A 13445-nucleotide genomic window follows, 5' to 3' on the forward strand; every position below is an offset into this window, starting at 1 on the left:
TACATGCAAGGCAGCAAAGTGATTAATGGGCACCTTGTAAAACATGGTTTTGCAAATTGGGAGCTAGCCCCAGGTGTGAGCGCTCTTTCCTTTCTCTCATCTCAAGAACAATCCCTCCTCTTTTCTCATCTTGGCATTAAACATGTTTTTAGTTTTCCATGCCGGCAGTGTTCTCTCCAAACTCTGGTTTTGGATTCTCCTCTAGCTTCACTTCTTTACGTTAGCCATTGTTTAGCTAGACATGGCTAATCATGTTCTCTCAGAGTGATGGTTTGCAGACCATGGTTTCAAACTGTGGTTTTAGGGATACCATAGGAAAAGGAAGGGAAAACAGAAAAGAGTGTGCATTGTTTCTTAAGACTGTTTTCTGGTTTGCAAACTACTGAGTAAATCTTGACTAGCCCTATAAATGTTGTTGTTGTTTTTTTTTAAAAAAGGTTCAACATTCATAAATATATAATGGGGGAATGGGTTTCCCAAACCCCAAAACTGACTGTGCAGGCAGTTTGAAACTGCACCAAAATCCCTATTTTTCCTTAGCTAAAATGCTTTAACTTGAGCTCTTGAGCCGAAACCCAGCTGTATAGAGCTGTGTTCGGAGCCCTCTCCTTTATCAGTTTGTGACGGCAAGTATGGCCTTCACTGTACCAGTAGAACAGAGAAGACATGTCTGTGCCTTATCTTACGTCCTGACCACAAAAACGTACAGACCCAGTCTGGGAACAGCGCCAGAGTGTGTTCTCGGAGATGATGACCTCTTGCTCCACAATAAGAGTAGGAACAGGAAGATCCTTTAATGGTCAGAAATACAGGAAGGAAGATCCCTTTATGGTCAGAAGTACAGGAAGGAATACCCTTTTATGGTTATGAATACCAGAGCAGGAACATATGTGATGTCAACCTGCGTACATAGGCTGACATGGTTGGATTCCTGGGGAAGGAGGGAGAGGGTGCCTGGAGGATATATATACTGTATGAAATTTCTCGTTTCTTTGGACTTGCTGTGGACTGACCACGCAAGTGCCTTCTGCTATCCGGAGAGCAGAATAAACTCTTTCTTTGAACCAACCTCGGTGTCATTTGACTTCCTTCCTCCTGTCCAGGAGCAACGCAGACCCAATCGGTGAACTCCAGTAAGGCTACAATACTGCTGCAAATTGGGTAGCTAATGTGGTGCCTTTTAGGTGTTGCTAGACTACAATTGTAGTCAACTCTAGCCATTGGACATGCTGGCAGGGGCTGAAGGGAGCTGTATTCCAACAGCTTCTGGAAGGGGGTCACATTAGGTATCCCTGTCTTGAATCAACTAATATTATCATTCATTCTCAAGGGACAAGTTTTCCCTGAGCTAAATACTTTATAAGCTATAAGACCTGTAAAATTCAGAAAACATTACTCTCCCCCCCCCCCCGCCTACATATTTGGCAGAAATGTAGTGGACTACTACTAGGTTACTTAAAGCGAACAACCAGCTAACCTAGTTCTGCTGTCAGAATAAAATACTTAATGCTAGCAAACATGCCAATCTCTGCATACACAATATAACTCTATAAACATTTGAATCACATTCCCCTCTCTTAAAGAATTCTGGGCACTGTAGTTTGTCAAGTGATGCTGGGAATTGTAACTTTGTGAGGGCTAAACTACAGTGCCCAGAATTCTTTGAGATAAATTTGTGAGTTTTAACAGATATAGTGTGTAGGCAGATTAAAAGTCTTAGAAATGGTATGGTGCACAGTGTTCAACAAATTCAGGTAGGTAGCTGTGTTGGTCTGACGCAGTTAAAATAAATTTTAAAAAAATTGTTCAGTAGCACCTTAGAAGTTTGTTCTGGGTATAGGCTTTTGTGTGCATGCATACTTCTTCAGATACACTGAAACAGAAGTCACCAAGAGTAGACCCATTGAAATGAGTGGACCTAACTTAGTCACGTTTCCTTAATTTCAGCGGGTCTGTTCAGAGTACATCTTAGCTGAATACCACCCTACTGTCTGTTCTCAGCCAGCAAGAATTACATGGTCTAAAAGGTTTTTGTAGGTTGCAGCTGTCTCTCTCCTCTGTGCAGCTGCCTTGCTTCTGACTGACAGGGTTTTAGAATCAACGTGTAAATTAAGGAAGGATTACTTGGTGCACTTGTATCATAGCCAGTTTCAGAGTGCACACAGCCCATATCCACATATTTAGTGTTCATTATCACCTTTGTATCCCAGGCTCCAACCAAGGACTGGATTATATCGTTTTGACTTCAGTCTTGTGGGGGAGGTTAGTGGTTCTCAAACTTTTTTTCCTCTGGGCCACACTTTCAGAATAAAAATTTGCTCGCACCATGCCATTTAAAAAAAATATATTCTTGAAATACTTTGGGGAGAGGGGAGGAACAACCAGCAGTGTTTGATTTATAACATAGAACTGCTGTATGATATGGTCATGGGACATCCAGAAAGTATAAAACAATAAGAACATGAATCATTCCAAAAATATAATGATAAACAAGCTTCTTACACATGTACCTTAAGTATATATGTAAGCTCGATGAGAGGCATGAACTTGCTTTTGCTAGGTAATCTCATTTATATTAGGTCTAATTTGAGACATGCAAACTCTCATCTTCTCATGAGCACAAAGAAGCCTCTCTGTTTTCTAATCTTTCATGTTGAATCTTCCTGCCATATTTGCCCTCCTTTCCTGCCACGCCAGGGTGGTGAGCCACAGCCTTTGAGAACCACTGGTCTAAGACATAGCGAGTACCCCAACGTTATTAGAAATCTACATGGGTGATCAGATTTTTGAATATTACTGCTAGCCCAAGTCCTAGAATCCCCTCCTCGTCCTCGTCCTCCTCTTCTTCTTGCTTTTCTTCCTCTGCTGATGACATCATTATCAAATATAGCGAAAGGGATGTAATGAAACATCGATCCAAACATGGACCAGTGCTAGCAAGTGTGGGCAGAGATTAAATTAATACAGTTTAGTTTTGCTTGGTAAGTAGAATGTGTGTAAAATTGCATAGAAATAATTAAAAATGGTTGCCAAGTACTTACAAATATTTTTCTACCAATATTATTTTTATTATTTAGCATTATCTGACATTTTCAGAAAGTAAAACTATTTGGTTTCCCAAAAGCAGTTTATGTGCTTCTTCATCAAACATAGACTTACCAAGCTAAATGTTGTCCAGTCACAAAAATAAAAGCAGCTTTGAATTCCTCACACTCAAAAACATGTTTTTAAGACCCCTCGCTGAAGAAATCTGCAAAAACTAAGTTTCACCCTCTAAAATGACACTCCCTACTCTCACAGCCTCATTCTGGGAGCATTTTTTTTAAAAAAAAAAAATTACAGGGACTGGCTTGATTCACTCCACTGTTTTTAATTATCCCCAATATCAGGAAAAAAACAACAATGAGGCTAACGGCTATGTATTGCTCACTGCTTCAGCTGCAACAAATTAATTATTGAACATTTCATTAAGCTGTTTTGCATAGTTCCATCCTCTTGTCAATAATCAGCCATAAAGCGCTTTAAATCTCTAATTTCATTAGTTTATTAAGTGCTATTGAGCTACCAGCAAGGCAGATTCCAAGCACGGTTGAAGAGAGCTTAAAGAAGTTACTTTCCTAATTTTGCATCTCCGTAGTCGTCACTTCAGCACCATTGAGTCAATTTGCGTTACTTTTATTGCCAGTTTCCTTCTCCCTCCTAATTACTAGAGGCAAATAAATATTTAAGATTGCATGGTGGCAATATGTACGTTCTCACCATCACACTCTGGAGAGGAATTTGTCACCCACAGGCCCACTGCGGGGCTGACAACTTCGGTCTGTACATTGGATAGAAAGACTGGATGTGCCATTGCCACTCCAGTTTGCAGCACACAGAGAGGCACATTGGTTGGTGCAGAAGGTTGCACCAGAAGCTTCTGCTCTCATGTGACAGCTAGGAGCAACCAGTGGAGAGGGTGGGTGGAGTGGACCTGGCCTCCTGGCAGGGCCATCACCACTGCAGAGCATTTCAGGGTGGTGGTAAGGTGTGGATGATGTAGCCGAGCCAATCCAATGCTCCCGTCATTGCACCCAAACCTTGCCATCCCCCTTGCACCCACACCATCTTAGTATATGGCAGTGATGTCACTGCTAGGAGACCAGGTTTGTGGTGCTGCCCCTCTGGCAAATAGCTACTCTATCTGCCCAATGTGGAAATGTTCAAGCAGGGTTACAGCTGACACTGAACCCACTGGACATGAAGTTGCATGTCTTGTTTAGCAGATGCCATCTTGGGATAGAGTCATTATATATGTCTCTCTCCAGCTAGCCTTCTTTTGCCCATGCTCAGTATCAGTCCACCTACCCTTGGGTGACAGTATAGGATTTTTAATATTTTTTGGTCTGCCAGCTATGTTGGCACTGGAGGAATTACAGTTTTTTGCTTCTTCTGCACTGTTAACCTAGCTTAGACTTTTGGCAGCATTGATATGGGAAGCTGATTACAGTGGTACCTCAGGTTACGTACGCTTCAGGTTACATACACTTCAGGTTACAGACTCCGCTAACCCAGAAATAGTACCTCGGGTTAAGAACTTTGCTTCAGGATGAGAACAGAAATCGCATGACGGCGGCGCAGCAGCAGGAGGAGGCACCATTAGCTAAATTGGTCTTCAGGTTAAGAACAGTTTCAGGTTAAGAACAGACCTCCGGAATGAATTAAGTATGTAACCAGAGGTACCAGTGTAATTAGAACAGAGGGACGACATTTTTTTGCAATGGGTACAATTGCTAACAGCAACATTATCCTACTTATCAATAAATAAGAGATGTTGATATTATTTTACTCGCTTAGGGGTATTAACAGAACCACACAATTCCTATGCTTAAAATATTTATTTACCCAAAGTGGTTGACGAAGGATTAAAATGGCTTTTATGACTCGGCAAGTGGGTGTAAAACTATGAAAGACTAAAACAATTAGCCGGTTTCGTTTAATAAAGTTGTAGACCTGGTTTAACCCACTGATGAGTGTCTGGTCCCCTTATGTCGTTCGTGCTCGCATCACAAATAGAAGCCGTGGCCAAGCCTTTTATGTAGCTCAGAAATGAGCAGAGGCAGGAGCAGAGTTCACCCCAGCGTTCTCTGAGTCAACACAAAAGCAACTGGAGATACTGGTAAAAGTCTCTTGAGTTTGGTTGGGCTTGGAAACTTGATTTCAGGGGCCTATAAAAGCCCACCTCAAAGGAGAGGTGACCTTTACAATTCCAGACTAACTCATTTCAACAAATCCTGAACTCATTTCATCCTCCAGTTTGTTTACATACCCAGGAACGAATCAAGAGACTAAAAAATGAATTGGGTAATCTTAAACAAAACTCCCTTGGCTCATCTCTTTCACCCCAGGACCAACAAAGCTGAAGGGGTGGCTCTTCAATAAGTAATTTTAATGAGGCATTTAAAAATGTATTCTAAACTTTGGAAGAACTGAAAATACATCCAGTTCTGTAATTATTTGAAATCCATATTTGCTGCCAAAAGCCCAATGAATAAACAGTTGAAACTGTTTCCTGGGAATATATTTGCAGAACACCCATTAACTTTGGTGACAGTTCCACAGACAGGAGAGCCAAACAGAACTTGGCCCTCAGTCCTTATGCAGATAGGTACATTCATTATGTATCAAGTAATGGCTGCAGCTGCTTTGGGGTAGAATGGTATCTGAAAGTGGACTGTGTTGCAGTCAGTGACTTGTTCAGTCGTACCTGGATCCTGGTGGTAGGAATGGAGGACATAAAACTAATTTTAAAATAGGCACACACCACGTGTGTGAAACACAGCAGACCTCAACATAGTAGTTAAACATTCAGTTCCGGCAGCCTCCTTCAATCCATATATATTCTGTCTTAATTGACTTGGCATCTCAGATGTCTGTGTGCATGTTATCTTACCAAGGCTAGTTGCAAATGAAAAAGAAGTAGCGAAGGGAATACCTAGGTTTTGAGTTTGTTTAGTCCCCTAGATGAAAACGGGTCTCACGTCAGTTTCAAGCCAAGTACGCTGGCATAACGGAATCAAGGATTCATAGCCTTAAGGCGTGTCTGCATCAGCTTTTCATTGGAACTAAGGAGCAAACTGGATGAGATGCTATGCATGCAATTAGCAATATTTCAGTGGCTTTTCAAAAGGTAAATAGGAGGGTGGGTAGCATGACCCAGGTTGGGATCCTGGGAGAGAGGGTGGCTTTATTTTGTTGTAACCTCAGGGGTGTGGAGCAAAATATACATTAGGGTGCTAAGTTCTGTCAGAATCGAGTATACACTTAGAGCTAACACTAAATACATTACTTCTGGTATCGAGTATACACTTAGAGTTAACACTACAGTGGTATCTCGGGTTACATACGCTTCAGGTTACAGACTCCGCTAACCCAGAAATAGTGCATCAGGTTAAGAAATTTGCTTCAGGATGAGAACAGAAATCGTGCGGCGGCAGCAGGAGGCCCCATTAGCTAAAGTGGTGCTTCAGGTTAAGAACAGTTTCAGGTTAAGAACGGACCTCCAGAACGAATTAAGCACTTAACCAGAGGTACCACTGTAAATACATTACTTCTGGTAAATAATCCAGGGCCGTTAAAATTTGTGTCCCAGACTTTTTAGACTCATCTGCCTATGCCCTATCTGAAACCAAAGGGGTGCATTGGTTGTCAGATGTGAATTCCCCCCCCCCCCAGCTCTCCTACCCCACTAAGGTTAGTATCTACAAAATGCCCTCTGCTGCAGAATGCAGGAATCACTTGGGTACGGGGTTGAGTAGGCAAAGAGGCAACCTTTTAGGTATCCTGGACCCAAGCTGCCTAGTGCTTTGTACACCAGTTCATCTTGAATTTAGCCCCGTAGCTCATTGGCATTTAGAAGGCGCTGGCTGAAGTTCCCAAACCGTTGTCAAGGGCAGGCAGTTTTAGATGTCGCTCTGTAAACTTGTTTTCCCAACGCAGCATAAGATCAGGCTGCAAAATCCAGTGAACAGTCAAGTATCCTAGGCATGATGGGGGCTGCGAGGAACAGTATTCATGAATGCGATTGCTTGGGAGTTGAATAAATAAGAGCACTCTTCTCTTGCCTGAAGCTGTTTTTTTCCCCTGACGCTCCCTCTGACCAGGATGTGCATGACCGGCGAGTTCGGTACTCAGTTGAGTCATGGTGCGAATCCAGCCTGGCAATTTTGCAAAAGGGTTGGTTTGCTATTTTGACTGAAGTGTTGCATGCAAATACAGAGGGGAAGAAGGATTTTCAGTTCCTGTAACATAATCCATGGGTGGGGGGTGTGTGCAAAAGAAAAGTGAATACACACAGAAGCTAAGGCCCCTCCATGCATAATCTCAAGATGTATAAATCATCCAAGTGTTAAGAAGTTATACACCGGTAAGGAGCTGACCTGTTGCGTCTCGACTATAGTTTTAAAAATACGTTTGTGAATTTGTAACCTCCATGGAGGCAAGAACACTTCCCTTGAGTGTGTGCTTGGCATGCATTGGCTCAGACAGTGGCTTATGGATGAATTCATGGCTGGGAGTTGTGCTGGAGATCTCCTGGCTCATAGCGGATGCCATTAGTCTGCTACAGCGTTTGAGCAGACTGCTCTGCTCCCCTCAATCCTTCAAGCACTTCTGCTGCCTCCTCCTCCTTTCTCTGTCCATAAGACTCCATTAACCTTCCTTCAGCAGTGCAGTGGGTTCTATCAGGCACAGGCAGTGGTTTCCCCCCACTGAGAATGGGACTATGTTGAAGGGCCTTCTCCCTTTGGAATTGACAGAAACAGAGATTCTGAGGCCAGTCTCTTGCCCAATGAAGATGTTCCAACACGGACCAGGAAGAATCTCAACTGCCTACCTTAACCTTCCCTCTGGCGCCAGTAAGATTCTCAGCTTTTGAGAGGGAAAGGGAGGCACTTTGTAAGCATCCTCTGGGCTTTCGGCAAGTATTTGAATTGAACGCTATCAAAAACCCGGGGCTTTTGCAGGCATTACTCTGAGTGCTCCCAAAGTCGATGTCTTTGTTTTGTGCTTGAGGATTTGGAATGAGTGGGACTGTCAAAATTGCATTGGCCTCAGTTCCTGCTAGAGCTGTCCAGGTCCTCCATTAAGTAAATCCTTACAGGATGTTATGGAAAAGTTTTGTCAAAAGTCTTTTCCTTGGTGTACCAGTTCTTCGGATGCCTTTTCAAAGACAGCTAGAACAAATGTCTGTAAATCCTATTTATTGCTGCTGTCTTCCCCATGGGCTCTGATAATAATCTTTTAAATGCAGCAGTGCTGCGATTTCTTAAATGTAATAAAAGAAAGTGTTATGTCTTGGAAAAGGAAGCAGAAGGCCACAAACCTTAATCGACGGAGAAACTTACATTAGGTATGTAACAACATAGCAAGCCCGTAAACTTAATTTCACTTCATGGGATGCCTCTTTGTAAAAAGCAGTTGAGCAGTTGCCCTGAAATCTCTTTAAGGTACCTTAGCTCTACTCATTCTAAATACTGGACATAATTAGTAGTCTCAAGGATCAGCCTTTTCGCCAGCACCTCAGTTTCGAGTAGAAACAAGAGGTCAACTTGAGACCAATATGAACCTGTGGGAAGATTATACAGTGGCACCTTGATTCTCGAACTTAATCCGTTCCAGGAGTCCATTCAACTCCCGAAACGGTTTGAAAACCAAGGCGTGGCTTCCAATTGGCTGCAGGAGATTCCTGCAGTCAAGCAGAAGCCACATCGGATATTCGGCTTCCAAAAAATGTTCGCAAACCGGAACACTTCTGGTTTTGCGGCATGTGGGAGCTGATTTGTTTGGGAGCCAAGCCATTCGACAACCAAGGTACCACTGTATAGGTTTATGAATATCAATGGTATTTTTTTTGCTTCCTGTTTTAAATTCTTTGCATTCCTGTTGAGATTGACTTGGTTGTTCCCCTCCTTTTTTTGCAAGATTTCTTTGTAACATATTGGTGGCAGGGGGGTGGATCTTGCAGAGAAGCAGCACCCATGGTTTCAGGACACAAAGCGGCCCTAGAACACCTAGTTCTGTCCTTCGAGTGCTGTTGAATAGCAAGACTTGCTGGGGTAAACACTGCAAAATGCTTTGATGCATGGGGAAAACGATGGGCGTTTCCAAAGATGAATATTACGTTTCTTTTTGCACAGCCAACACAGGTTTACTCAGAAGTAACACTGTGTTCAGTAGGGCTTACTTGTAGGGAAAGCATTTGTCGGTGCCTTGGGGGCAGATGCTTAATTTATTGGCAGACGTTTTCAACATATTTCTAGTGTTTGGGCCAAAGTATGAATGCACAGTCATAAGGAGATCTAAGGAATGACTATATATCTGTCCGTTTTATTTTCAGCCAAACCGGAAATTGTTGCTTCAGACAGGCTTAGCAATGGCATGCTTCACTGTGTGGCTGCTGGATACCCTGCCCCGAAAATAGACTGGTATTTCTGCACAGCAGCTGAGCAAAGGTGAGTGAGCCAAATCATTTCCACCCTGCGTTTTGTCTTTGGGTTAGATCTTCGGCGCAATAAATTAATATGCTCAGAAACAAATGTTCAGATGAGTGGCATGTTACATTGGTAGAAGGACAAGGGCGATACAAATGATAGTATTTTTCTAATAAAACGAAATGAAGAAATGCTCTGCCTGTACGTCATGTGCTCCACAGCTCTGAATCAGCCACTGGAGAGTCGCTTGAAAAGTGAGGAATGGGTTTGATGGCTTGGTTTCCCAACCTTGCCTGCCCCCAGTGCATAACAGAGGCTGTCAGCCAGTTGTGTTGCCACAAAAGTGTCATTGAAATTCTACTCAGTATTGATCCAGGGTAGATTCCAATGTATAGTTAGCAGAGTAACAACTTGAACACATTGCAGGATTCCCAAAAAATAGACCAGAGGCAATTACATTTTATTCAGCATAGCTTTACTGCTACTGAAGGCAGATGAGCATAATGGTCACAAATCCAATACCTGCAGGATTGGCGCTGTCCATAAGAAATCCAGTTGCAGCAGACTTACCTTAAACTTACAATAACTTGTAATAAGTCTAAACCTTAACACTAAGCATACTATGTACGGAACACCACACCTGAAGGAAAAGAGATAGAAAGAGAAAGTGAAACCCAGGCTCCTTCTGGTCTTACTTTTATAGTCAGCATGACCTTGACAGAGGTAAGAGAACCAGTTTAAACCAGCTCTACTCAGCTTCTCTGAAGGAATAACCCAAACATCATGAACCTGCTGCTTGTTTCTTTCACACACAGAAGCTTCCAGAACCCTCTTGAAATGGAAAGATGTCTACATTTCATATCAGTACTTTCTGCACTAAGAAATTCAAACTGACAAAAAGTCCCTTTCTCCATAGGGCTGTTCAGGTGGAAACATACGTAGGAGCTATTCAGATGAACCTTCCTACACACATCCTCGGGGAACACGAGAAGTGAGCAAAACCATGGCTGCTAACCCACCCCTGCTAGCAGAAGCCAGCCATGCCCTTCCAGTAGTCGTGCATAGAGCTATACACAAATACAACTCTTCGTGATTTTTTTTTTAATAATATAATTTATATTGAATTTCCATGTTTTTTACAAATTAACTTCAAATGGAACAGTTACATCGTTTCTTGTATTGGCTTCCCACCTGTGCCTCCAGTGTTTTTGTTCAAAACCATTTCTACTGCACTGTCTTTCAAACTCTTTGTCTATTACAAAAATCTGTCTAATACAATTACTTTATCATTTTTCTCCCACTGCTCCCTATCTCGAATCCTGCTCATTTGACTGTATTTTTTCAGTATTATTTTTTTTCCAAATGCTCCACAAAAGCCCTCCATTCTTCTATAAAAAGTCCATCGTTTCGATCTCTTGATATTACTGTCAGCTTTGCCTTTTCGGCATAGTCCATTATTTTTTTAAGCCATTCCCCCTTCATTGGAACCTTCTCTTTCTATTTCCGTGCATATAACATTCTAGCTTCTGTTGTCACGTACCTAAATGACTTGGTCATTTTCTTTGGCATGTCCATCCCTATTATCCATATGAGAAAAGCTTCAGGTCTTTGGGGGATAAAGCCCATTTAAACATCATCTTCAGCTTTTTTATTTTTACATATCCACAACTCTTTGCAATTGGGAGCAGTTCTCAAAGATAAGCCCTGGACATGCATAGCTATACACAGTTAGGTCCCTTTCACTGCACCTATGGCCCTTGAGAAGCATGGCAAATGGATTTGTCAGGAGCAGGACTAACAGGTCTGGTTCCTCCATGCGTATTTGTGGGAAGGTTCATTGGAATAATTCCCATGTTGCCTTTGCCTATCAGTGGGCAACTGAGGGACCAGTCAGCATCTCTCAGCGAACTGGCTTAGGCTAGGGGGACTCCGCATTCTAACACACTCACTATCCTAGGTAGCCTTACTTATGGCAGGACTTTTCTGTGGTTCGCTTCTTGCTCTTTTCTTGAAGGAGTCACTATAATTTATGACTAAACATTAAGGGCCAAACATGGACTTCAGAGGGCTTACACCCACTTGCAGCTGGGCTGTTGGCCCTAATGATTTAACCCCGTAGAATGACAATTACAAAATAGCTCCTGTGTATGGCTATTATCTTTTGGATTTATCATGTAATAACACAATTTTCCAGGACACAGGGTAATTAGATTTTCATTTACACACAGTAGATTATAGGGTAAATGTGTCTTGTAAGCTTGTGGGGGGAAAGAGAATTAACTACAAAGGTAATTACCAAGTTTCTAAGAAGATTGTATGTACTTTCAGTGCAGGTAGAGGATTTGCAAACAAGATTATAAAGCACTTGCTTATTTTGACAGCGTTCTAAAGACATTCTTGCTAGCAGATAATGTGTTTCCTATATGAATCATTTTTCACAAGTTATTCTTTCCTAAGTTTACTTTTGAGGTGTGCATTTTTCATCCACAGCAACGGGCAACGTTTCTCAACTCTGTATATATGCTCCATCCTAAAAAGGATTTTAAATTGTGACGTTGTAGTAGATAATGAAAAAAGAGCATTCTGCTGGCTAAAAGCCACTTTTAGGACGGCCTTCGTTTTCTCTGTATCAGAAGCAGAGGTTTCTGCGGAGAGCCTTCAGGCCCAGCCCAAGACATTTTGCTGCCTACAGCAAGAGACGAAACAGCTGCCCGATTCCAATCCATATATAAAGAAGCTGACTGGACAGTCAGTCAGTTTTTATTGTATATAGCCAGAGGCCTGGCTATAATGGACTACAGAGAAGAAAAGGAAGCTTTCATTTAAAATCATACACATAACCTATAGCAGTTTCCAACATGAAGAGAAATTTACAAGATTAAGACTTAAGATTGGAGTGCATTGACATAGCTGGAACAGAACTTCTTGGCTGCAGGTGCAAATCTGGCTACCTGGTGTGTAATATATAGATGTTCACCTGCTAGGAGTTCAACAGTCATCTTTTGTATGAATCAACCTGGAAGCCAATTAAGAATTGGCGCTATAAATTTTCCTCTAGGCGTTGTATGCAGGGGCCAAATCAGCAGGTAGTGTTTGATGTCCTCTACCAGACTGTATCCATGTATACTTTTGCGATCCATATGGGGAATTCACCAATATCTCCCCTCTAAATATGCTGAGGGCATCTGTCGGAATCTTAGTTCTACAAAGGCCCTGCGTAGTTGTGGGAAGGTCAGAGTCTCAAGGTAACGGTGATTTGAGTGATTGGTCTTAATTTGCTCAGAGAGGAGATTTCCTAGAGAATGGTGCCTGCTGCCATCTTGGCTGAAAGTGCAACATGGCACAAAGGAAAAAATAGCCACTGGGAATTCACCACCATTTATGCTACTTTGAAATCTGACATTAAATATATCACCCTTTGGATTATTGTAATGTTTTTAATGAATTGTCGTAACAGGCTGTGAGCATTTTGTTGACACACTTTGTTTTCCTGTTATATGTATTCTGAAAATTAATGAGAAGAGAAATGGGATAAAACCATGAAATCTAAAGTCATACTTTGTAGAAGATGCAAAGTAGGCTTTTAAGCAGATTTACATAATTTGGGGCATGTTGTGTTAGAGAAATATGTATATATTTGACATTAGATGCTATACATGCACTTCAGGCCTCATGTGGGTGGGGGAGACAGACCAAAAATTAGAGGAAAACATTTTTTCAAGAGAGATTTTGTTTCACCTTTTTGGAAACGCTGGGGAATATGAGATATCTTAGAATGGGCAAAGCTTTTTAAGATGAGATTTTACTCTCTTAAAATGTATAGTACATGGGAATTTCCTGGGTATCAAAAAAGGATATTTATGTATGCCACTACTGCGGCCCGTGTTTTGTTAGTCCAAAAATGGAAAATGAGCGAGGTCCCAACTAAAGAAGAATGGCAACTTAAACTGATGGAATATGCTCAGCTTGCAGACC

The 13445-nt window shown here is 41.9% G+C and overlaps 1 protein-coding gene across 2 annotated transcripts in view; it reads left to right on the forward strand.

Moving 5' to 3' along the window:
- The window catches only part of KIT (KIT proto-oncogene, receptor tyrosine kinase), a 77115-nt gene that overhangs the window by 47440 nt on the left and 16230 nt on the right, over positions 1 to 13445 (forward strand). For both annotated transcript variants that reach the window (XM_081926509.1, XM_081926510.1), the window contains one exon: positions 9377 to 9491. In XM_081926509.1, the coding sequence (XP_081782635.1) occupies positions 9377 to 9491 (115 nt within the window). The remainder of the gene's footprint in view (positions 1 to 9376; positions 9492 to 13445) is intronic.

The sequence above is a fragment of the Podarcis melisellensis genome (genome assembly GCF_964234715.1).
Source record: "Podarcis melisellensis genome assembly, chromosome: 9".
NCBI classification, from domain to species: domain Eukaryota; kingdom Metazoa; phylum Chordata; class Lepidosauria; order Squamata; family Lacertidae; genus Podarcis; species Podarcis melisellensis.